The following is a 25,508-nucleotide window of genomic DNA, read 5'->3' on the forward strand; positions in this document are numbered from 1 at the left end:
TCCTCCTCCCTCCTCCCATTTCTACAGGCGCGCCTCCTCTCCCCTCCGCTCCCCCTCCCCCTTCGCTTCCCCTCCACTCCCCTCCCCTCCCCCTTGCTAGAGGAGCACTCGGAAGCGGTGGCTTGGTTCTGGAGGCTGTGCAGCAGCAGCCGGCAAAGGTGGCTGAGTGGCTGGGCTGCTGATGGGAGCCAGGGAGCGATGGCTGCATGCTCCTGCTGCCGGGACAGAGGCTGCCATGGAAATTCTGTTCATCATTCGCTTCTGCTGTAACTGCACCTATGGTAACCCAGATCCCCTCTCATGGGAGATGGTATATCTTCCCACCTCTGGGGGCTAGCCGGAGTGGGCTTAAATGTGGCCATACAGGTTTGCGGGGGAGGGGAGCAGCAGGGAAGGGAGGGGGAGCAAGTGGCTGGATCTGCATTTACCCCGTTCTGGTCAGCTTCCAGCCTGGAGTTGAAGTCTGGGGGCCACTCAGGGCAGCGTGTCTTAGAAATGGAAGGACCAGGCTAGATGGGTCCTGGTACCCACGGAGGATCTGTGCAGAATTGGTGGCTTAGCTTGAGAGGCTGTGGGCAACTTCCTGGAGAGGCTGTTAAGGACTGTAGTGACAAGGCCTTACCTGCAGGCATGGCAGCCTGGGGCTGGAGAGGGGTCAGCAAGGGCCAGTCAGAGTGACAGGCGGTCTGGACAGCAGTGCTTGGGACCGGGAGGGTGCCAGTCCCTGCTGGAGGGCGAAGTTGGGAGTTTCTTTGTTTCCCCGAGGATGAGCGGCTAGGGTATTGTGTGCTCAGAGTGCACATGCTGTCTTGGAGACCGTCTCTCCTCTCAGTACGGTGGCGGTGGTGAGAACTGGATGCGCTTGGGAGAGCAGGAAGGAATTGGGCTGCTCTGAGGGGGATTGTTTCTAACCACGGGAGATCCTTGAGCTGAGGTCTCAGCATAGCGCAGAAGGTGGCAGGGAATGGTTGTGGGAGGGGGGCGTGGCAGTCTGCTGCTTCGTGAAGGTCACACACCCACCGTGCAGTGGAAAGGACCAGAGCATACCTTTTGCAGCTACCTCAGCAAGGGGGTCCTGGGACAGGCACAGGCTGTCAGCCAGGCTGTCACTCAAAGGAGGCTGAAGTAGGCCTTGGCAAGGGGATGACTAGAAGCCTGTGGACACTGCTCTCTGAGGCAAGAAGTGTCGTCTTAGGGATGACCCAAGCTGCCTCTGGCAGGGATGTGGGGTCAACTGTTGCCTCTGGGCGCTTGTGTGTTGGAGTGGCAGGCAGCTGGCCCTATCTCTTCCTTTTAGGCCCCGTCTGTTCCCTCCCACAAGGCGTTTTGTCTTTGCACCCTTGGCAGTCACTTTGCTTTTTCACATCTCCCTGGTAACCTGGAGATTTTTTGTCAAAGGCTGAACGGAGGAGGGCGGCAGTTTGCTGGAAGGAAAGATGGGGTTCTTTGGGCTCTTTCCCTGAGGCCATGGTTGCCCCCTCGCCTTCTCAGGCTGTCCCATGTTAAAGACTGCTCACAATGGAGGTAACCCCTGAGGTCAGCTGTGGGAGCTCTAGTCACTGGGCAGAAGCTGCCCTGTGCCCTGCCCCTCAGCTCGGATTCTGACAGGCTGGGGTCAAGAGGGAAGAGCTGGACTTGAAATAGCCTTTTCCAAGGTCAGAGGGGAAATGCTGTTTTGGTCTGGCCTAGGAGTTGGTCGGGTCTCAACCCTGCCTCCCTAAAAAGGAAAGGGTCTGCCCTTTGCTTCCTCTTCCCCCCCCCAAAAGGAAGCTTAATCTTAGTGGAACAGGTCTGGGACCTGGATTTCAGGGGTTTTTTGGTCCCTGTGGTGCTTTCTTTGAAGTCAGCTTCAATGTGAGGAATGGCGAGTGATTGAGCTTTGCTGACCACACTGTGTAGAATCTTCTCAGCCCCTCCCAGGGATGCTGGTTCTGGGGGGGTCCATGGAGACTGTGCCACTTGGGGCTCACTCTGTAGTTATCTGCCTTAATGGTTATTTGCTGAGCACCCCCTCTGCAGGGCTTCATGATGTTGGGGATGCAAAGGGAAGTCATGTGTGACCCAGGCCCCTAAAAAGGGGGCTCCCCTTGGCAACAAGAGAGGCCAGCTCACCCAGTCCATCCTGGTGAATCTTTCCAAGAGTCCTCCTGAGGGTCACTGAGCTTTTGCAGGTGCTGCCCTCCCTGAGGGAAGAAAAAAAAAAAGGAGCATGGGTAGACCTAATTTCAAAATCCAACTACCACTTACAGCAAGTTATATAATTTCTCTGTGCCTTAGAGAAGTTTTCTCATCTGTGAAATGGGGCTCGTGACAGTTGCTTCCCATTTATAATCAAAGGAAATAATGCCTGTAAAACAGTGCCCTTGTAAAGTAGACCCAGAGTCAGTACCCGGCAAACTAGAGAGAGGCCAGCTTGCTTGAGTCAGTGGACTGACTTAGGCACTGTGGGTTTTGTTTGCAAAAGTTCTGGTCAGGGAAGACTTCCCGGAGGAGGGGGAGAGACAGGCGATGCCACGTGGTGATGGGTGTCTGCCCTGGGAACAGGAACAGCATGGTAAGGAGTGAGGCGCGTGGGAGAAGCAGGGGCAGGAAACAGGCCGCCTGCTGGAGCCATGGAACAGATGGAGGGGGCAAGGTGGGCTCTTGGCCCTGCATTCTCAGGGGAAGCACACGTGCATGGTCTGTGGGCAGCACAAACATCAGGTCGCCCTTCGTCCCCCGGTTCCTTGCATATCTGACCCCAGGGCCCTCTCCCCTCACTTCCTCCCAGCTGCCCTCCCCACACCCGGGGCTGAGGCGCAGGACTCAGTCCACAGCCCCAATCAGTAGACCCTTGAGGTGACTGCAGGCATATTAATAACGCCTCTGAAACCCAACCCTCCATGTGTGCAGACCTCTTCCTCCTGGGACCCGAGAGGGGGACGGAGGGAGCTGACACTGCAGTATCAGCTTTCCCTGAGCTGGAACCCGAGGGCCCAGCCTGGCAGGTGTCTGCTGAACTCGCACTTTCTCGGGACTCTGGGGTTCTCGGGGTGTGGTTTCCCCCTCCGATGAGTTAAGCCACAGGTGGACACTCGAAACAGCCTCAGAACTGGGTCCTCCTGGGCTGATAGCTGGCCTCTACCCTCGCCGGCCTAGGATACCCCAAGCCTGCGCCTGTCCATTCTGGCTCCCGTAGCCCATGGAGAGGGAGGGCTCCAAATAAGTCATGGGGGGTGTGTTCGCAGAAATCGGTGCTTTTCAATCATTCCTACATACCAGAATCAGCAAAGGAGCTTTTTAAAAATGCTGGTTCCCAGGTTTCACCCAGCAGACCTTCAGATTTAGTTGAGGCGAGGAGAGGGAGGCAGGCAGGCAGCTGTATCTTTTAAGAGCTCCCTCAGGGTTTTTAATGGGCAGCCAAGCAAAGACTGCAGATAAGCCTCATGGCACAGCTCTGAGGCTGCGCCTTCTCCACAGCCCGCAGATGGTTCCCAACGTGTCTGCTTAGCAATGCGTGGGGCTCTGGGGCTGTGGGGGCCTCTTGGGTTTGGGAGCGAGCTAGGGCAGGAGAGGCAGCTCTGAGACCTGTTGCAACCCGGTCCTATGGGACACCCTCTCAGACCAGCATCCTGCCTCTTATTGCTCCTGTGGCAGGAGGAGAGAGGTCACGACCCCCATGGTCAGCGGCATCCAAGTGCAGGACTGAGATTGAACCACCCATGTTGGAAGAGGCAGGACACAGCTGCTTATAGGCAGCTTTGTATGGAAGTGTTCGGTGGGCCAGCTGCCGCTTCCACCTGTCCCTGCTGAATCCCAGCAATCCTCCTCTGCTGTCCTGGTCACCAAGGGGTGTGGAGGACGGGGGCCATGCTGAGCTTGCATTTTCCCAGCCTCTTCAGGGCTCCCAGAGGCCCCACCTGAATTCCTTCAGGAAATCTTTGTCCCCTCAGCTCTCACTTGCTTTGGAGCAGAGCTTTTCTGTGGAGAGCCAGCCTGCCTCCCTCGGCCTGTCCTATTTTGTGGGTTTGAGGGCATGTAGAGGGGTCTTCTCATGGAGATGAGGCTGACTCGATGGGTCAGAATGAAGCCTGCCATTCCCCGCTGGAGGTGCCAGGCCTTGGGCCAAAAGAGTAGGAGCGTGATCGGGCCTGGGGGAGCTGCCCTCCCTGGTAAAACAGCGTGTCTCCTTGCCACATTCTGGGGTCCCAGGGGGTGACCCAGACTGTGCTGGAGCTCTGCAGGGTAAAGCTAGGCGTAGCTGTGTGATTCAGGGTTAGGGGTACAGAGGAGCTTCTGCGTCTGCTCTGATCAGGTCAGGCCAGGACAGGCCTGGGGACAGCCCTGGAAGAAATCATGTCTGGTGGGTGACAAGCTTGGAGGCAGGTGGGAGGAGGCCCGGGTTGTCAGGGCTGCGTGTGCGCCTGCTTATGCTGTCTGGCCTGTCCTGGGGTGAGAACGGAGGTGCAGGTTGCTGTGGAACCCGCTTGTGGGTGGGTGTCCGTGCAGGGAAGTGAAGAGAGTCGGGGGACAAGGCTGGTCTCGAAGGTCTGAAGCTGCTCCTGCATCTCATCTGTCCTGTCTCCTCCCTGCCTTCCCCAACAGCTCTGCTCTACAAGCCCATTGACCGCGTCACCAGAAGTACCCTGGTCCTACATGTGAGTGTCAGCCCCCTGAATGTCCAGGGACAGGGCAGGAGGTCTGTGGGAGACTGAGCCCAGAGTGGGCAGGTGCTGGAATCACTGAGAACAGCCCATTAGGGGAACCGGGCAGAAGGTCCCTGGGCCCCATCTGTGCCTGCCTGGTCTGTAGTAACCATTCCAAGGGGACCATGGCCTAAATATAGCAGGGCTACTAAGCTTGACATTTGGCCAAATGCTCCCTAGGAGGCATGCACTTCCTGCTTCCCCGTCCCTTGTCTAATGGTCTCCAGTGTCCTTGGAGCAGCTGTGGGTTGGTTAGAGGAGTGTCTCTCCCAGCTGCTTGGTGAGATGAGACTCCACCTGGCTCTGTCCCACCCCAGCAGGGAGGGTAATGACTGTAGCAGAAATAAAGGGGCACCACTGCCCTCACTCCTGCTCTGCTGACCCTGAATTTTAGTTCAGATTTTGCAGGCGTGACCAGTTGAGAGTATAGATCCCCCTCCCAATTCTTATAGTGAGAACTGAGTGCTCCCCACTGTCTTCTCATTGAGCCCCAGAACGACTCCCCTCAACTCACCACCCCAACCCTTCCCAGGACCTGCTGAAGCACACACCTGTGGACCACCCAGACTACCCGCTGCTGCAGGACGCCCTCCGCATCTCTCAGAACTTCCTGTCCAGCATCAACGAGGACATTGACCCCCGCCGGACTGCGGTCACAACCCCCAAGGGGGAGGTGAGTTCAGGACCCAGCACAGACTTACCCGCCCCCCCAGGCTGAAGAGGGTACAGCGTACTAGATCGACCGTCCCCGCTCTACTCCACACACAGGCACCACTGCACTGTGCCTCATCAGCCCTGATCCCTCATGCCCAGCCTAGGAGAGGCCTTCAGGCCCTGCGTTGACAGCTTTAAGTCCAGTGTCTCGTCCATCTTCATAACAGTTCACTGAGGCAGAAGAGGAAACTGAGGCCTGGAGAGTCTCTCCAGGTCTGGCACAAGGTCTCTTGGTCATAAGTGTCAGAACTGGATTCTTTGGCTGGGGTTATCTGTCTGCAAGCCCCATGCACTGTCCCCCGCACCAGGGACTCAGGGGGCTCTGCCTGTCTCATTCTTGAGTGCAAACAACCCCCTCTGGGCAGTATGATGCCCTCAGGATCCCCTGGAACATAATGGCTGTCTGAGGGAGCTCTGAGCTGCCCCTGATCAACCTGTGTGAGCAGCTGGAAGGAGCTAGGGAGTGAGCCCCACAACAGAAGAGGCTGGTAGGAGAGGTGGCTGAAGTGGCCACGCTTCTGGAATGTCCCAGGCGGGCCCCTAGATATGGTACAGCAGCTCCTGTTCCCTGGAGGCCCTTCTTGGTGGACAGGTGGGGGTGCCTCAGTGAAGGGAAGCAATTTGAGGAATCAGAGGGACAGTTACCTGCGTGGGTCAGCAGCCTGGCCCACATAACAGGGCTTCCTGTCCAAGAGAGCGAATTGAGTGGTGTTTAAGCATGCAGGCGGGCTGGGTTTATGCTCCTCTGTTGCCTTTACGAGTCTCCAGTGTCACCTGGGGAGGGAAGTAATGAGGGACAGGGTCTGGGGGGTGACTGATGGGCACAGAGAGCGGATGTCCCTGTGTGCAGCTCCCAGCCCTGGAATGTTACTAATTTGCAAACCCTGGAATGTTACTAGTGTGTTTGACTCTGGGATATCTGAGAGATTTCCAGAGGGCTTACAGCACTATCAGTTTCAGATCATTTTAACTGTATACATTCAATATGCTCACCTACATATTGTAGTGTATGTAAGTCACATGAGGTATAATAACACACAAGGAAGGATGGGACAGATCGTGACAGGGAGGCTGCTGCCTCTGAGGGTGACAGGGAGGAAATTCTGGAGGTTTTGCATGGAGCAGTGTTCTTGACCACCCAGGTTAGAGATGGCTGCAGGTTCCCCAGGACATAGATACAGCCCCACAGAGGGTAGCTCAGAGCCTCCCATACTCCTGGGAGTTGTTGAAGGATCCTTTCAAGAGGTAGAGTAGCATCAGCAGGCCTCGGTGGGTCTGCTAGATCAACTTCTTAGGGTTAGGGGGAGGTTATAGGGCAGGGATTGGGGTGGGGAGTGTTTATGCCCCAGGATAGAGGAACTGAGTCACCCTGAACTAGGGTCCATCCAGGTGGGAGCTGTTGAGAGCTGTGGAAATGTGTAAAGCTACCATTTGTTGATCACATAGGATGGGCTGTCTTTCATACACCATCTCGATGACTCCTTCCTTATGGGCAGGCATTATCCCCATTTTACGGATGGTAAAACTGAGACATAGAGAGGTCAGGGAACTTGCCCAAGATCACAGCTGGAAAGTGGCAGAATCTGGATTCAAGCCCGTGTCCATGTGACCGAAAGCCAGTGCTGTTAGTCACCAGGCATTATGGCCCTCCCTGCAGCCCACCCCCCAGTGCAGGCTGGGCCCTGGGCTGCCTGGCCCTGAGCAAGCGGGGTGGGTGTGCCATCTCCCTCAGACGCGGCAGCTGGTGAAGGACGGCTTCCTGGTGGAAGTGTCAGAGGGTTCCCGGAAGCTGCGGCACGTCTTCCTCTTTACAGATGTCCTACTGTGCGCCAAGCTAAAGAAGACATCCGCAGGGTGAGTGTGCGTGAGTGCCAGGGTCAAGGTGAAGGGGAACTAGATCCTGCCTCCTGTGGAGTTCCTCAGCAACCTGGGGCGATCTGCATTTCTATTCCTTTTTAAAAACATATTAATTAATTTTATTTTGCTACATAGCCTTTTTTCCAAAAATAAATAATCATGTTTTTAATTATAAAGATAATATAACCAAATTATAGACCCAAAAACCCATCACCCACCCAAACATAAGCATCAGTCTCCTGCTGCTATATTTCCTTCCAGTTATTTTTTTTAATGTTCTTATGTTTTTTTCATATACTTGTAATCAGAGTGAATAACCAATTTGGGGCTCTGCTTTTTCCATTTCACGTCATAAGCACTTTCCCTGTGGCTGCCTAATTTTCATAATCATCATTTTACTTTCCCGCATGATATTACAAGTGGATATGCCGTAATTTACTTAAGATTCTCCTTTTATTAGGCATCTCTACATTTTTTTTTTTTTTTGCTTACTGCAAGTCAGTGAATATTCATTAAAGCTGCTGCTATCATTTATTGAGTGCTTCTGCCATGCCAGGTGCCATGACAAATGCTTTGAAAAGATTCTTTTTTTTTTTTTTTTTAAGATTTTTATTGGGGAATTTGGGGATGGGAACAGCACTGGGGAATTAGGGGAAGGGGAACAGACAAGTTGCTGTCATTTTGTTCTTCAGTCTAGTTGTGGAGGACGTTGCTTCACTGGCCCACGTTGGCACCATCATTGCGTTCTTCCCGGGCGAGGCAGATCAGTCGCCGGCTTCTGGATGGCCGCTCACGGCGGCTTGAGGGCCGCTCACGCTGGCTGCTGGCTACACATGGTAGCCCATGGCAACCCACTGCAGCAGGGGCTGCAGCCTATGCCGTCGCTGGCGACTCACGGCAACCCAGCTCCAGGTTGAGCTGTTGTTCAGCATCTTAGCTGTAGAGGGCAGCGTCACTGGCCCTCATATGTGGGATCCAAACTGGGGCCCGCTGGCGACCCAAGCCAGTTCTTAACCAATGCGCTACTCGGCCGGCCCTGAATATATTATTTCTAATCTTCCCAACAGCTCTATATAAAGTAGGTATTATTATTGTCATCTCACAGATGAGACAAAAGACTTAGAAAAGTTCAATCAATTGCCCAAGGTCGCACACCTAGAAGTGGAGGAGATGGGATTTGAACCTTAATCTGACTTGGAAACGTCTTTCCACTGCCATCTCTATATTTAATGATATGAGTCTGCTCTGTGCCATGAGCAGAAAAGGTTATTCAGTATGCATTCCACATTCTTCCACCTACTGTGTGCCTAGAACACTAACTTACAGTCCAGGGTAAACAAGCTCTATGTTCACTGCAGCACTAAAGGACCAGGATGAGAGGAGCAAACCTGGGTCCTGGGGGAAGTGAGGTTATCATGAGCTTCAATAAAGGGGATTAGATTTGAGATAATTCTAAAGCAGAGATAGCAATTATAAGCAAGCATACCAATGCCTTCAGTGCTTTGCCCGGGGAAGACATTACTAATCAACCACAGCACTATTTCCCCCACTAGGCTTGAATGTGGCTTTGTAATCCTCAACCTAGTACTCCATCTGACCTCTGTTGATCAGAGTTGGCCTTCAAAATAACACCTGTATTCTGTCTCTAGCCTAAAGGATAATAAATATGAGCTAAATATAGATAGGCTGGAAGGGAGGGGAGAGTATGGGATGGGGAATAGGCAAGTGTGATCACACTCTTGCTCCTCTAGAGGTTTGGGATTTTTATTTTTTTTTTAATTAATTTATTTTTTTAAGCTGAGCCATCCTGCCACCTGTCAGCAGCTCAGCGGCTGCTCAGCTCAGGCCGAGAATTGAACTGCTGTTGCTCAGAGCTCAAACTCTTGAGCGAGCTCTTAACCAACTGAGCCACTCGGCCGGCCCAAGGTTTGGGATTTTTAAAAACGCCAGTCACACAGGACCAGAAGACTGACAAGGCCAAGGTCCGGAATCCTCGCGGCCATTATTCCACGTGTGTGTTTCCTGATGCGGCGGGCTCCTCGAGGACAAGGGATCATTCTTATCTGTGACCCGTTCTCAGTAAAATGTTTTAGGTGGTTTTCTTGGTTTAGCAGTTCAGGCTTAAAGAGCCAAGTTCCTTTTGGCTCATGTCTCCCTCTGGCTTGTTTGCAGAAAGCACCAGCAATATGACTGCAAATGGTACATCCCCCTGGCCGACCTCGTGTTTCCGTCTCCCGAGGAGTCGGAGGCCAGTCCCCATGTGCACCCCTTCCCAGACCATGAGCTAGAGGACATGAAAATGAAGATCTCTGCCCTCAAGAGTGAAATCCAGAAGGAGGTGAGCTGAGCCTGGCATCTGAGCTGGGATAGCGAAATTGGCCGTTTTTGAACCAGGGGCCCTTTGAACCAGGTGTAGCAGAGAGGTGGAGGAAGAGGAAGTTGTAGGGGCAGGGAGCCTGATAAGGAGGGTTATGCTTCGATCATAACCATGCTTAGGGAAGGACTTTGACCATGGCCCATTAGCACTGAGCAGATGGAGGGTGAGGAAAGGAGTCAGTGCTCAGAATTTAGTGGGGTTAATTATAGGAAATTTGTTGGAGAACAGTATGTGTCAAACACTGCAGAAAAGGGAAGCCAGAAAAGAAAGCCTTCTTAAGGAAAAGTGGGGTGTGTCCACGAGAGGACCTGGGAGGCCTCTCAGAAACTGACAGATCAAGTAGGCCAATAATTAAGGAGAGAGGGGCCTTGAATATGCACTTGATCTAAAAATGCACAGAAGTTTGTGCCTTGAGAGAGAATTGAGATTCTTGTCAAACACACGTGAAACGTTCACAAGCAAACATTAAACATGCATTAGGCTGCAAAGGCAATCTCTTTTTTTTTTTTTAATTTGATAACATACTAGTCATGTTCACAGGCCACAGTGCAGTAAAAATTAAAAATCAACAACTAGAATATAAAGTCTATGCCTGGGAAGTTAAAACTTTCAGGGTAAAGAGGAACTCAAAATGAAAACTGCAGACTGTTTGGAACTGCATGAAAATGAGAGCCCTACATATCAAAACCTATGGGATATAGCCAAAGGGCTATTTAGAAGAAAATGTATAGTCTTAAATCCATATATTTGAAAACAGTGGCTAGAGGAAAGCACGCAGGAAACCTTCCCCATGAATGACGGGAAGGGCATGGAGGGGCTTGGTTGGTTGGCCTGGTCTCTTCCTCAAGCATCCAGGCTTAGCGTAGGCCTCACCTCCCCTGGGGAGCCTTCCCTGATGTCCACTCACCACAGTCTGGGTGGGTGCTCTGCTTCCTGGTTCCTGATGTTTGCTGCCTTGCTTTATTGCTACTGAATTATAATTGCACGGTCAGCTTTCTCCTTTCTCCACTAGGATTTGAACTCTAGTGAGGGGCAGTTTTATTTAGTTCTGTGTCTCTAGCACTTGGCACGTAATACTTAGGAGCTTTGTAAAGAATTGTTGAGGAATACATGACCAGAAGGCCTCTAAGGATCCTTTCAATTTAGACATCTCTCCTTGAACTAGGGAGAGGAAGATCACAGTAATAACCCCAGGGTGTTTGGGACTGAGGATCTGACTGCGGGTGTACCCGCCCAGAGGGAGCAACCTGACCAGCGCAGGTGTCCTCCTCTTGAATGGCTGGGCCTCAGTGGAGCCTGTTTCCTCACCTGGCACTGCCCAGTATCCCCACCCCAAGGACTTCCTGCATGCATGTTCTTTACCTGGTCCTGGGAGCCAGCATGCTTTGTGCCCTGCCTCCTGCCCCAGGTGTGCAGACATGGCCTTCTGTTCAGTCAAATCAGTGCTCACTGAACTCCACTGGCTGCTGGCTCCAGGAGTGGACCAGATGCCCCATGGAGTTCCTTGTCCGGTGGGGAAGGCAGACAGGCAATTACTGTCCACAGCGTGTGACACACATGATGAGAATCACTGGAGAGGTATAACAGTGTCATTCTCCGAATCTCAGGAGAAGCAGTGATTTACTTTATTAATAACATTTTTTTTTAAAACTTAGAATTTTGTTTCTAATCACCAGTGTAACACTGGCTTGTTATGATAAGTAAAGCTCACAATACTGAAGTGTATAGAGTAAAACTGATCATCACCCACCCCACTGTCAACAGTTTGAGGTGTTTGTGTTTTTTTAAGATTTTATTGGAGAGTTGGGGAATTGGGGAAGGGGAACATTGTGTTTTTCCAGGACCCATCAGCTCCAAGTCAAGTTGTTGTCCTTTAATCTTAGTTATGGAGGGTGCAAGCTCAGCTCCAAGTCCAGCGGCCACTTTCAATCTAGTTGCAGGGGTGGAGGGGCAGGGGCGCAGCCCACCATCCCATGCAGGAGTCAAACCAGCAATCTTGTTGCTCACTGAGCTATGCAGCCGCCCACTCAAGGTGCCATGTTCAATCTTAGTTCCGGGGAGATGGGGGAGGTAGGTGGGTGGGAGATGGGTGGGGGCAGGGCATGGGCGCAGGTGCAGCCCACCATCCCGTGCAGGAGGCGGGAGTTGAACCAGCAACCTTGTTGTTAAGAGCACGCATTCTTACCAGCTCAGCAGCAGCTCCGCTCGGGCGCAGCTCACTGGCCCATGTGGGAATCAAACCAGCAACCCTGTTGCTCAGAGCTCTCGCTCTTAACCAACTGAGCCACTTGGCCGGTCCAGGTGTATTCTTCTAGACCAGGGGTGTCAAACTGGCAGCCCGCGGGCCGCATGCAGCCCTCGAGGTAATTTTTTTGTGGCCCGCGATGCTCTGAAATAAAATGAAAATAGAAAAAATTGTTATGAAGAAAATAGCGCTTAGGAGAGATCGAGGCAATACTGTACACACAATTCCCTCGTTAGCCCTTTAACTACTGAAGACGAGTATACACGTGGCCCAGTGCCTTTCCTGGGGGCCTGTGGGCGTGTATAAACGCGCTGACTCATTTCCGGCGATGTTTGGAAGCGATATGTGTGCCACTCTCAGTGTCACGTAATGTAAACAGATCCCAATAGCGAAAAGGTTAAAAAGAGCTCTCGGGTACAAAAAGAATTATTTTAGTTTTATAAATACATTAAGTAAAATAAATGTTTAAATAAAAGCAATTATATAGTGTTTTAATTATCCTATCCATATTCCTGAATCCTCATTTCAGAATATAAATTTAACAAAATTTGTAAATGTGATGTGGCCTGCGTGAATCTTGCTTGTTGCACCAAATGGCCTGTGTTTTAATTGAGTTTGACACCCCTGTTCTAGACCAAGGATCGACAAACTGCGGCTCGTGAGCCACATGCGGCTCTTTGGGTACGTTCCATCTCAAAAGTTTGCCGACACCTGGAAGAGCCAATCCTGTCCCTCACAACAATTTAAAAATTATTCGAGAGCCATAATATATTTTTACAAATAAGGAAAATTTTAAGTAATATTATAAATGAAACTATGATAGTTTTATTTTCATTTTCAATTTTACTTCAGAGCCACATGTACGTACCCAAAGAGCCGCATGTGGCTCGCAAGCCGCAGTTTGCCAACCCCTGGCGGCTCTTCTGTCTCAAAAGTTTGCCAACCCCTGTTCTAGACTCTTCTTTGCTAATACTGGCACGCGCATGCGTGTGTGTATGTCAGTGAGATGAGACTACACGTGCTGTTTTGCAATTTAAGCTTTTCACTGAACAGTGCACCTTAGAGCTCTTTGGAGCTGTCAGATTCTTTTATACAGCTGCATCCTATTCTGTTGCTTGACTGCACAGCAATGGATGTGGGTATTTAGATTGTTTCTGGTTCTTGACTCTTAACAGGCAAGTCTACAGTAAACATCACCGCACTCATATTTCTTCCCTCTGGTAGATTCCCTACAAGTGAGCTGTCTGGGAAAAATGGCTCATGCATTTCATTGCCAGGTTTACCTCTGTAAAGGTCGTATCCAGTTATGTTCCCACCAGCGGTGTGTGAGAGTCCCTGATCCCCCACCCTGTCACAACACTGGCCGTAAGCCATTGTTACAACTTTGCCAGTCTAGTGGGTAAAAAAATGCTGCCGAAATGAATTCCAGCTCTGGAGTTTAAGGATGGTGTTGGAACGGAGACTTAAGCATCATGGCAGTTAATAAAAGAAAGGGAAGGCGTCCTTTATAAAATAGAAGCTTGGAAACTTGGAGAAGGGGACACCAACTGAGAGGGAATGGCTTGTTAGAGAACAGGGAATGACACCAGGAGGCTGAGGGAGGGTGCAGGGTAGGGTGGGGTGGGATGGCAGGCCTGGAGTGGAGGTTTGGATCCCGCCTTGGGAGGCCCCGTGCGCCAGGCCAGGAGTTGGAGCTTTTAAGCAGGGTGTCTTGATGGCATCCAGGATTTAATTTATAGGGGTGACTGAGTGATGACATGCAGAGTCTAATGCCCCCGAAAGAAGGTTTTATTACTTATAGTCTCCAAGAGAAGGGGACACGCCACAACGCGTAGGGCCACGTGGGAAAGCCAGGTTTGGTCAGGAGGCAGAAGGAGCGTGGGAAAGTGTGGCCCAGACCTTGGACTGTGTTTTCCAAGAAATAGGAAAGCAGGTCAGGGGAACAGCTTAGGACTGGCCAGTGTGGACAGTGGTGGGCTCTGGGCTATAGAGGCTGTCCCTAGGGGTCTGGCAACTAGCCCTGGGTGACTTAGGGTAAGGGAATGGTGTGTCAGAGGTAGGTAAGGGCTGTGGTTGGGGATATGGCCTCAGGATCGGTTGGTTCGCATATGAAAGGGACGCTCACAGGAGTCATTTACTATGTTTAGAATTCGCATGCTGTGGGAGGGGCCGTTTTCTCCCTGGCCAGCCAGGCCCCCCTCCCCAAGATATCAAAGCATCATAAAAATAGACAAAGAAAAAAAAACAAAACAAAACACTGTTAACACACAGAGGAAAGTTGTGCTTAGAGCCGCTGGGCGATAGTGGCGTCTGAGTGTGAGGGAAACCATCTGTGCACTCCATCCCCTGCAGAAAGCCAACAAAGGACAGAGCCGAGCCATTGAGCGCCTGAAAAAGAAGATGTTTGAGAATGAGTTCTTGCTGCTGCTCAATTCCCCCACAATCCCGTTTCGGATCCACAATCGGAATGGAAAGGTCAGGAAGGGTGGGGACGGGAGAAAGACAGCCCCAATCCTCTGTCCAGGGCTGCCCACCCTCTTATGGCTCCTGGCCACGATCTGTGGAAATCAGGAACTCAGGCCCCCAATTCCCACGGAGGCTGCCATGGCGCCAGCCCTGCATTCCTTCTCCCCATGGGTGTGGAGCCAGTGCCCTCTGCTGGTCACCACTGGCACTGCCACTCCTGTCACTGGGCTTTCCAGGAAGGAGGCCCTCCTCCCAGCTGCCTCCTCCTCCAAGCGTAGGGGTGCCTGGGTAAGAAGCAGCTTTACTGGAGCCCCAGAATCTAGGAATGTGCTTGGCCTTACCATGGTCACTCCACTGAATTGTCATCTCCTCTCTTCAGAGCTACCTGTTCCTATTGTCCTCGGACTATGAGAGGTCAGAGTGGAGAGAAGCAATTCAGAAACTACAGAAGAAGGGTAAAGTCCTGACCCACTCTACACTGCCCTCATAGGGCCCGCAGCAAGCATATAGGCCTTTTGTATTTCCAAGCACTGTCCTATCCAATATCTCCTCTTCCCCCCTCAGTCACTCTATAAAGTGCCAGGGCAGGTGGCATGTCATTACTGATCAATTGAGGCCCAAAGAATTTAAGTGGTTTGCTTAAAGCATATATTAAATTAGCAATAGGATTGGACCCAGAGCCCAGGTTTGCCTGTCTCCCCATCACTTCTCCTCCCCCACCTCTCTCTCTCTCTCTCTCTCTCTTGCTCTCACTCTCTCATACACACGTACATGAGTGCCTTCAATTAGATTCTCCCATTCTTACCCCTGTGACAGCACCCGTGGTTGTCCCCATGTGAGTGTTCACAGGTCTTTCCCTCCCTGCCAATGACCAACTCTGCCCCTAGAGCTAAGCCTTCCCCCCCTGCAATAACCCCCAAAGAAGAGCAGCAGGTCCTAGTGGACCTGTGGTGACATCCTCTTGGCTCCTTCTGCAGATCTCCAGGCCTTCGTCCTGAGTTCAGTGGAGCTGCAGGTGCTCACGGGATCCTGTTTCAAACTTAGGACTGTACACAACATTCCTGTCACCAGCAATAAAGACGGTAAGATCTGAAACCCAGGGTTGCCCAGTGAGCAGGTCCAATCCCCCAGGCTATTGCTGGGGCCTTCCACAAGGACGTAGCCAGACACTTAGCTGCAGATGTCTTGATCTCTGCTCAGCTGGGCTTGGATGACTCATTGCCAGGCATACAGAGTGCTTGAAATGTCCATTTTCCAGATGGCCCCAACCCTTCCCTGGCCCCCGCTGGCACCCTGGTGCACTGGGATTGTGTTAATATGTTCATGAGGTAGTCAGATATGGAAACAAAAGACTGAAACATGGTCGGGGCGGGAAGGGGAGATGGATTAGAATAGTGTATGAGAAATAAAGCCAGACGTTTCCAGGGACCAGATCTTGGAAGGCTTTGAATGCCAAGCAAGGGAGTTTGTTGTTCACGCAAGGGAGACTGTGGGAGGTTTCTGAGCAGGGCAGAGCTGTGATCGGGGCTGGTAACTGGCCTAGAAATGGGAGGAATCTGGCTGCCCGTGGGTGCTAGGAAGGGGTTTTGAAGGCACCCTCTCCACATATGCAGGTCATCTACCCGCTGTGTCCCGAAGAGGAGGCAGAGCTGGGCCTTCTCTTCCATTGGCACAGCGTGAATTATTATATATTGGTCGATTTTCACTTTGAAAGGCTGGCCTGAGGAGGGCAGCCACGGGATAGCAGGATTCAGAGGGAGAGGGAAAGTACCCCTGGGGAATGGTATGAAATCCCTGGTCCAGGAGGGAAGGTGTGGGACATCCTCCCAGGATGGGTGGGACGAGGGAGAAGAGGCACACATTCCAGGAAGCACTGGGGTCTGGGAACTTCTTCCTCTGGCCACCAGGTGGTGCTGTCAGGCCAAGGCCCAGGCTGTATCTCCCACCCTTTGGGCCTCCCAGCCAGCCTGGGGCGAGGAGGGGGTGAAGCAGAGGAGCCTGTCACCCCCAACCTCTCCCTGGGGGCTTTTCTGTCTTGCAGACGATGAGTCTCCAGGACTCTATGGCTTCCTTCATGTCATCGTCCACTCTGCCAAGGGGTTTAAGCAGTCAGCCAGTAAGTACCCCTGACCACCAGCCCTGGGAGGAAGCTGGGTGGGCCACTGTTCATCCCGTCACAGAAACTCCCTATGGACCCATTGATGGGGCCTCCCACTGCCCACCTGCTCTGCTCTGGTCTGCCCAGGCTGGGGCCCTGGCAGCTGCCGTGAGATGTGGGGCCAGGAACCAGCTCCTCTAGGTAGGGGCATCATCCCTGCCTTTTGTCTCCATCTCCTCTTCCCTCGCCTACCCCAGGTGTCTGAACTCCTGGACTCAAACCCCACATCTCCCGACTACGAGCTGTGTGACCTTGGGCAAGCCTCTTAACCTCTCCTAGCCTCAGCTTCTTTCTCCATAAAAGGCAATCACACTTGTTAATATTGACCGAAGAGCAGGATTAAATGTGACCATGTACGTAGTGCCAGCACACTGCCACACACGTCCCTTTCGCTCCCTTCTTTATTCCCGCCTACTGAATCTGTGCCGCTTGCAGTGTTTCACAAGCTACAGTTATCCTTTTTCTCTTAATTTTTCTCCCTGTAGGAATACGTGAGTCAGTTAGACAGCTAATAATTTCTCCCCATTTGCCAGACAAGAAAACTGAGTCCCAGAGAGATAAAAGGACTTAACATCACACAGGATCAGACACCCAGGGCTTCTGACTCCTCTCCTCGGCCAGCACCTTCCCACTCCCTTCTCGTTTTTCCCTGGCAGGTGAGGCCTGCCCATTCCTCTCTCTCTGCAATGCACCACGCAGAGGTTGTGCCGTTGACTTGCGAGCAGCCATTCAATAAATATTTACCGTGGAGCCTGAGTTCCTGGGGTAGATCAGCCTCCCTCTCCTCAGGGCAAACCATGGTTACAGCACCTGTCATACTGTTTTGTCACTTAAAATTGGCCTCTCCCACTGTGAGTTCTTAGCGGGCAGGAACCGTGTCTCCTTTATTCTTGGATGAATAGGAGTTCAGAAATGCTAAATGAAGTAATTTCCTTACTGTGTGCCTGGTACCTTACTAGGTGCTGGAGAAAATGTAAATATGGCCCCATGTGTAGACAATGCCTTGTCCTGGTTAGAGCCTTTTCTGTGTATTATCTGCTCTGATCCTCCTGGCATCTTGCCGAGGTCACCGATGTCATTCCCATTTTATGCAGAAGACGCTGAGGCCCCAGGGCTCAAGGGGCTTTCCCAGGGTCCCACAGCCAGGTCACACAAGTGGTGGAGTAGAAAACATGTCTTCCACCCACAAAGCCCACACTCGTCCCTGGAGAGCAGCATCATATTGAGTCTGGCCAGGTCCACCACACTCATCGCTAGGGCTATGCTGCTCGCACCCACGGCCGCTTCCTGTACCCTCCCCAGGCCCATGGGACCCCCTTCTGGGGAGCACTGCCCAGGAACACGCCTGGTTAGTGAATTCTGTAGGGCTGTTACACCCACCCAAGTCTGCGCCCACTGAGCTGGGCCAGGTGCCTCCCATCCGACGGTGCCCACATGTCTCATCCTCCCTCTCTGCTTCATGCTGGCTGGGCTGGGCCTTAGGGAGCAGGCCCATCAGAGTGGTTAGACATGGGGTGAGCTGCTGCGAAATCTCTCCTTAGCTCCAGACGGTCTTCGCCTCCTCCCTCCTGCAGCCCCCTCACCCGCACGCATGTTCCTTCTGACTCTAGGGCTTTTAAGACCTGTGAATCATCAGTGTGGCTTCCTGTCCTAGTGAACTCAATACATCTGCACAGTCAGACCCAGACTGTGGGCACCATGCTCACTCCTATTTCACAAAGGAAAGCACTGAGGCAGAGAGCACGCACCCAGATCAATAAATGATGATGGCCTTTCCCTCCCCTCCGTCTCTCAGCCACCCAGACCCACAACTGATCTGGTAGAGGCTGGGTGCTTTGTGCCTCTGGCGTTGTTCACCTGTTCATCTGCACCCACATCCCCATAGGCTCTGACACCCGGTTTGAGCTAACCTACATCGCACCCAGCTAGAGACAACATGGGGTCAGCTCCACTCTCCATTCTCACAGAGAATGGACCAGCTGGGCAACACCTGGACTGAGCTGCACGTCCATCCTCTGACCTCTTCCCCTCACCCCTTGATTCATGCTGCCTCAAATCCACCCTTCAGTGCACACCTGACAGCTCCCATGGGGGTTGGGGGAGGATCTGCCAGGGTCCGAGCCCCAGAGGGAGTGGATGGATTGGCAGAATCACCTGGGGTGACTGCCGAGTACTGGAGCCTGGTCAGTTGGGTCTCAGGGTAGAGGGGAGAAGATTTTCAGCCTTAAAGGCCATGACTCAAGATGCAAACACAGGGAAAGCTCTCCTTCTCCCCGCAGCCCTCCACCACTTGATGACCTGAAGCACCCGGTGGGTGGCGGGAGCTCCGTTTATTCATCCCCACATAGTCACTGGGTGCCCACTATATGCAAGTCCTGTTCTTGGTACCAAGGGTACACCGGTGACTAAGATAACGAGGCTGTGTGCTGCTGGTATAGTGGAGGGAAGGGAGACAGGAAACACACGGAAAAGAGAACTTTAGTCCAAGTTAAGGGCTAGGAAGAAAACAACAGACTGAGCTTTTGGAATGTGGGGGGCAGTTTTGGTTGTCGCAGTGACTGGGAGTGACTCCAGCTTTCAGCTCCCCCAGAAGCCAAATGCCCTCCAGAGACTCCTACCTGAAATTCCAGTGACACCCTGTTGAGGGACCTGGGATGGGTGGGGGAGGGGTCACTCTTGAGTTAGTGTGGTTGGTGAAGCTGTGGCATGATGCCTTAGTGGTAAGGAGGCAGCCAGGCAAAGATTGGGGACGAAGGGACAGCAGGGCCCCCAAGTGGGGAGAGCTGGGCACGTTGAGGAGGTCAGCATGGCTGGAGGGTGGTGAGTGAGCTTAGAGGGGCAGTGCCATCTAAGAGGAGGGCAGAGAAGTAAGTAGGCACGGGCCAGACGCATAGGGCTGTGGGGAAGGGCCACCCTGCGGGGGTGTTGGGATGGATAGATGTGTCTATTCCCTCCTGAGTTCCTGGGCCTCAGGCCTTAATGTGTCTCTGCCTGTCTCCCCTGCAGACCTGTACTGCACCCTGGAAGTGGATTCCTATGGCTATTTTGTCAGCAAAGCCAAAACCAGGGTATTTCGGGACACGACAGAGCCCAAGTGGGACGAGGTGAGTGGAAGGGGGTCGTGTCCCCTCAGGGACCCCTGAGCTTGTCACTGACCATGCCCACCCCACTCCCTGTGCTTGTGTCCTGTTGGCTGGGGACGGTTGGGCCCGCTCCGGTCCTCTAAGCCCTCTGCCCTCCACCCATGCTCATTTAGCTGCTGATCTCGTGTTTGTATCCAGACACGGGGTTTCAGCTCAGGCCTCAGACCCCACTTCGTCAGTGATTTGGAGGCCTCCGAAGCCCCAGAATGTGAGGAAGCTCCCCCATGCCTTGTGATGTGGCCTCATGGGCCCTCCTCACCCACTTCTCACCCTTGCAAAGTTGGAGCCCTCACCTGCCGGGAAATCATGTCTCCCAGTTTCAGGACCCCTTGTTCCATTTCCCCCCAGGAGTTTGAGATTGAGCTGGAGGGCTCTCAGTCCCTGAGGATCCTGTGCTATGAGAAGTGCTATGACAAGACCAAGGTCAACAAGGACAACAACGAGATCGTGGACAAGATCATGGGCAAAGGGCAGATCCAGGTGAGGGCCCAGATGCTGCCAGGGCACCAAGGCAAGGCTCGGGGAGCTGCCCGGAGGTGGTTCCACTTGGGAAGGTGTCCTTCCCACCTTCCTTCTTGGTCAAGGGGCTTGGCTTTTTGTTACTCGGGCGCAAAGCTGGTTTGAGAAGAGTTCCGCAACGTGGTGGTTCTCCTCTGTTGGAGATGGCATCTCAGCCTAGCCCCAGACGCCCATGCATGCCTGGTTCCTTGGGCTTCCACACCTGGCTGAGGTGGATCATTCACTCCTGCAGGATCAACTAGAGGGATGACAGCGACCTTTGTTTACACATCCCAACTCTAGTCTACTGGTGGCTTCTTCTGGGAATACTGCGTTGAGAGGGTTTCTGAGGCTATATCCATAAGTGCTGTGTTTGATTAGCAATGTCTGCCCTGGGAGGTATTAGGCCCCAGCTTTTGGCTGGGCTTAGGACCTGGCTGGGTTGCTGGGGGCTGGTCTCTGACTTGTAGCTAGGGTTGCTGGGCCTACTCATTTGTCCCTGGAGTTCATTGGCTTAGGATGGGTTCTGTGGGTATCGGTAGAGGCAGGTTCTGAGTCAGTGTAAGAGTGTATATGCCGCAGCTATATTTCTTGGTACCCTGTCAGTATATGTAGGGAAAGGGCCCTTGTTTGCAGCCTGTGTCTCTGGAAATTCTTCCAGTTTTGAAGATGGCTGCTTATTCGTTTATCTGTCAAGAGGACGCAGGTGTGAGCAGCCATGAAGCCATCCCCACTTCATCTGGCACCGTGTGTGGCCTCGTGCTTATGACACAAGTGGCCTGGTTTGGGGTGCAGTCTGTAACCATGAAATCAAGGGAAACAGTAACTGGAACGCGCTGGGACTGAGCCATGGGCTTATTAATAATTGCCCCAGATGGAATCTGGGTGTAGAAAGCTGAACGCTTTTTTACAGGAAGCGTTTGTTCTCTGATGCATTGTTGAGGCTGCCGAGTTTGGTATCTGGCTCTTGGCTGGGTGTTCTTGGTAGCACTGCCCCATGGAGACCCCTGAGGGCCTCCTCCCCCTACTTGACTCAGGCTCCAGTGTTTGAACAGGGGACGGCACCATTCGCTGGGGTCCTGGCCACCTGCCTCATGGCACCTCGAGTTCCTGAGCACATTTTTTCCTAATGCTGTGGGACCTGCACCCCACTCTAGCACTGTCACCAGGGAGATGGTGTTGCCAAGCAACTGCAGGCCGGTCCTTCGCTATTTTATTCATTCCTTAGGAAATGGGGGTTGATGAGCGAGCGTTCTCTAAATTCAGTCCCAGAAACCTACTTCCTGAGGGGGTAAGGAGTGGGAGCCCCAATTCCATCTTCCTGAGCTGGCCCAACCGGCCTCAGGAGATATCTAGCTAAGAAACATAAACAACTGCCATGCTCCCGGGGTCATTGATGGTTGTGGGGTGGAAGAGCTTGAGTATCCAGGGCAGCCAGCTCAGTGAGCACCAAGGGTGCTGACCCCCACACCCTCCACCCCCGAACCCAGATTCCACGGCTCATGGCATTGTCCCACCTGGGCTTCCAGCCCTGTTGCTTCCTCCTTCTCACTTCTGTCAGCCGCACAAGCCCCAGGGGAAACACACCATAAATCATTGCATCTTGGAGACAGGAGCATATGGAGGCGGTGGGGGGAGGGGAGGAAGCCAGGTTATGTTTGGCAAAGAGGAAAGCAAGCACAGTCTGGTAAGGAAAATGTTTCTGTGTTTAAGCTTCGAGGAATGTTAAATGCCTGGGAGTTGATATTAAAAGAAACACAAACCTTCTTGCTGCCAGCTGACCTGGGCCTGTGAGCAGCCAGTTCAGAGCCAGCATCCTCCGGAGGGCTTTGAAGTCTCCCAGCCCTCAACTACCCAAGGCACAGCCTTGGTGCAGCCCTTGGCCCTCAGCCATGGAGCCGTCTCACTGGCCTTCCTAGGAATTGGGGGGAGGGGGTGCGGGTGTCCTCGCCGGGGGTGTGCCGTGCCTTGTAAAGTCCCACTCACCCTGCCCTTGGAGACACTGAGGATGACCAGGCTGGGAGGAAAGCCCGCACTGGGCCATTCCCACATGGCCAGGCCCCGCCGAGCCATGGGTTGGTCTGTTCCCACAGCTCACAGCCACCTCCCTTCCTGCGATGTGTCCACGGAAGGAATTGGCACCAGCCTCTGGTACTTGGTTCTGCTCGCCTTCAGTAGACACTAGGAATGGAGCTAAAAGTGGCCTGGCAAAGAAGCCGAGTCCTTGGGGATGTTCAGGTGGCCCGAAGGAAAGGCAGGGGGAAGTCGGGCCGTTCCATTTGCCCCTCCCCCTTCTTTCTAAGCCCCTTCTGGCTCAGCCCCGCCAGAGACAGCAGGCATTTGCTCCAATATGAGTCTTCCTCTCTGGGTTTGCTTGATGTGGAGTGGGGGCAGGGAATTGGGAGCACCAGGCTGGGGCCGGGGGTGGGGGTGGGGGAAGCATTTAGTGACAGACAAATGGCAGTGCTAACTACCAACATGTGCGTCCAGCTCTTGTCCTCTTGGAGGCCCATTCCCAACGTTACCTCGTGACCCTCACAACAGCTCCGCAAGGAAAAGGACAACTGTGTCCTCCCCAGTTTACAGATGAGGACACTGAGGCCCAGGTGCCTCTGCTGACAGTGCACAGGGAAGGCCATGCTGTCTCCCCTGTGCTGTGTTCCTGTGTCCCAGGCCTTCATCAGGGAATCTCCCAGCCTGGGTGAAGGGCCCTGGAATGGCTAGTGGCCTAGAGGAGGAGCCAGGGTGATGTTCCACCCCAGTGCCCTGCTTTGTGGCATAAGGTGAGCCTCAGGCTTTCCCCGTCTGGATTCCTCTTACCTCTGGGGGAGGTAAATATCCAGGGGGCATTTCTGCCAGGTGCACCTGGAGGGAAGCATATATGGAAAAGAGCGGGGGAGCAGGGAGTTACTGTGCTTCTGCCATGTGACCCCCACAGACTGGCTGCCCCCGGGGGCCTAGGGGCCTGGCCTCAAGAAATCTGCCAGGGGTGACCGGTTAGCTCGGTTGGTTAGAGCGTGGTGCTGATGACACCAAGGTTGCCCGTTCGATCTCTGCATGGGCCACTGTGAGCTGTGCCCTCCCTAAAAAGAGTCAACTATGCCATTGTAGCATGAAAGCAATGTGTAACCAATGACCACGGCTGTTCCCCAATAAAATAAAATAAAATAAAATAGAAATCTACTGCCAGATTTGAAGACAAGTATATCAGTATATGCCAAGCCACTAGAGAACAAGGCAAGATGGCAATAAAGATCATTGTGATTACATCTGAGAGCTGACTGTGAGCCTGGACTGGTGTTCACAGCATTCTCTTTCGGGATCTTCAGAGTACTCTACGGGGTAGGAAAGTTATCACAGTTTTAAAGATCAGAACGCTGAGGCATAAAGGATTAAGCTACCTGTCCCAGACCAGGCAGCCAGTGGGCAGGACAGCCAGGCCTGGAAGCAGGCTGCAGTCAGAGCCTTCCCTGGGTGTTTTCCTGTCTTCCACCGTCCCGTACATAATAAGACGGAAACTTGTGCTATAGGAATTCAAAGAAGGGAAGAGCCTCATGGGCTGGAGTTAGGGAGGCGTCCAGGAGGAGGCAAAGCGAGATGGATTTGAGAGCACTGGGTTTCTCAAATTCCAAACGTGATGTTTATATTAGAGACAATGGCAAGAATAGTAGAGAGACTTCAAACTAAATCACCAACTATCTCACTCCTGTGAAACAGCCATTTTATTGGTGCCTTTTTCCTTCCTCGGGCATACACATTTTTATATAGTTTTTGTTTTGTTTTGTTTTAAGATTTTATTGGGGAAGGGGAACAGTGTTGGGGAATTGCGGAAGGGGAACAGCCAATTGTTGTCCTTCAATCTTAGTTGTGGTGGGCGCAGCTAGCTCAGCTCCAAGTCCAGTCGCTGTCTGGCCGCCTGTCAGCAGCTCGCAGCTGCTCAGCCCAAGGTGCCATGTTCAATCTTAGTTGCGGGTGGGCATAGCCCACCATCCGCTGCGGGAGTCGAACCGGCAGCCTTCTTGTTAGGAGCACGTGCTCTCACCAGCTAAGCCATCCTGCCACCTGTTGGCAGCTCAGCAGCAGCTCAGCTTGGGCGCAGTGTCACTGGCCCATGTGGGAATCAAACCGGCGACCCTGTTGCTCAGAGCTCGCGCTCTTAACTAACTGAGCCACTTGGCCACCCCTTTTTATATAATTTTCATTGCAGTGCGTAGTTTGTATTTTTTCTATTTTCATGTGGTATTATCATAAACCCCCCTTTTTTTCTATGGCTCTATGTAGTCTTTATAATTACCTTTTTTGTCACATTATTAAAAGTACTTCATGTACTTTATAAGTCGTTTTCTATAACAGCACATGAATTGCCATTTTGAGGGTGTGTGTTATTCTAGCAAGGTGGCAGGCTCTGAATCAGCAGAAAAGAGAGGGCGGGCATTGGGGAGGGGGGCTCAGGGCCTAGAGCAGGGAGGCAGGAATGTGCAGGAGTGTCCCCGGAAATGAGGAGCTCGCCTGCCCTGAGCAAGAGGGGTTGGAAGCAAGAAAGTAAGAGGGAGAGTGAGGGAGTGCATTAAAGAAGAGGATTTGTAGGGGTTTAGACCAGAAGGAATCTTAGAGGGCACTTAATTCAGTCTTGTTTTGGGAGGAGAAGAAAACAGACCAGAAAGGGTGAATGACCTGGCCACAGTCACACAGCTCAGTGGTTGAGCACAGGCTCCATATTCAGGGACCAGATCCCAGGTTGGTCACACATGGTCAGCTGCTGGGCAAATGAGTGAATAAAAATGCTCATAGATGGGGTGGGGGCAGACGAGGGTGTCAGTCTGTGACTCCCAGGGGTCTGTCCTTTGTTGCTGCAAATTCCGTGGAAGATCCCACCAGCTTGGTGCATCTCTCCTCTTCTAGTCCTACCTTTCTTACCCAGACCTCAGGGGCCAGTACCTCCAGTCTCCATCCAGGCCACCCCCACTGCCCACTTCCTCCTTGCTGTCCCTCCCCTGCCTGGCCCAGGAACAGCTCAGCCAGGAGGCCCCCTCTTCTGCCTTGCCTCCCTGGCCCCGGGGGACTCCTGCGTGTTTATCCCAGTCTATTTCCAACCACTGCTCCTCCAGGCTCCAGATGTGCTGTCCCCAACTGGGACCCACCCGCTGGCTGATTAGCATATTCCCAGGGTCTAGCCCTTGTTGGCTGGCTGCGCCAGGGGGGAGAGTTCTCCCTGAGAACCCCACAGCTCAGTTCCTGCCACTGACTCCAGACTAGACAAAGGTCTGAGACCTAGGAGCCACCTAAGCTGGAAGAGCCCCTCTGGGTTCCTGCTTCCCCATTCCCCAGCTCAGCCACAAGCCTAGGGGTGCCCCCCCCCCCCCCC

The 25,508-nt window shown here is 52.9% G+C and overlaps 1 protein-coding gene across 1 annotated transcript in view; it reads left to right on the plus strand.

Moving 5' to 3' along the window:
* The window catches only part of ABR (ABR activator of RhoGEF and GTPase), a 218,876-nt gene that overhangs the window by 152,555 nt on the left and 40,813 nt on the right, over nucleotides 1–25,508 (plus strand). Inside the window, exons 6-16 of the mRNA XM_019650398.1 lie at nucleotides 168–281; nucleotides 4,585–4,637; nucleotides 5,218–5,358; nucleotides 7,132–7,253; nucleotides 9,429–9,594; nucleotides 14,231–14,353; nucleotides 14,724–14,799; nucleotides 15,322–15,426; nucleotides 16,386–16,460; nucleotides 19,509–19,606; nucleotides 19,994–20,125. Coding sequence (XP_019505943.1) covers nucleotides 168–281; nucleotides 4,585–4,637; nucleotides 5,218–5,358; nucleotides 7,132–7,253; nucleotides 9,429–9,594; nucleotides 14,231–14,353; nucleotides 14,724–14,799; nucleotides 15,322–15,426; nucleotides 16,386–16,460; nucleotides 19,509–19,606; nucleotides 19,994–20,125 — 1,205 coding nt within the window. The remainder of the gene's footprint in view (nucleotides 1–167; nucleotides 282–4,584; nucleotides 4,638–5,217; nucleotides 5,359–7,131; nucleotides 7,254–9,428; nucleotides 9,595–14,230; nucleotides 14,354–14,723; nucleotides 14,800–15,321; nucleotides 15,427–16,385; nucleotides 16,461–19,508; nucleotides 19,607–19,993; nucleotides 20,126–25,508) is intronic.

Source organism: Hipposideros armiger, unplaced genomic scaffold, assembly GCF_001890085.2.
Source record: "Hipposideros armiger isolate ML-2016 unplaced genomic scaffold, ASM189008v1 scaffold_141, whole genome shotgun sequence".
NCBI lineage: Eukaryota > Metazoa > Chordata > Mammalia > Chiroptera > Hipposideridae > Hipposideros > Hipposideros armiger.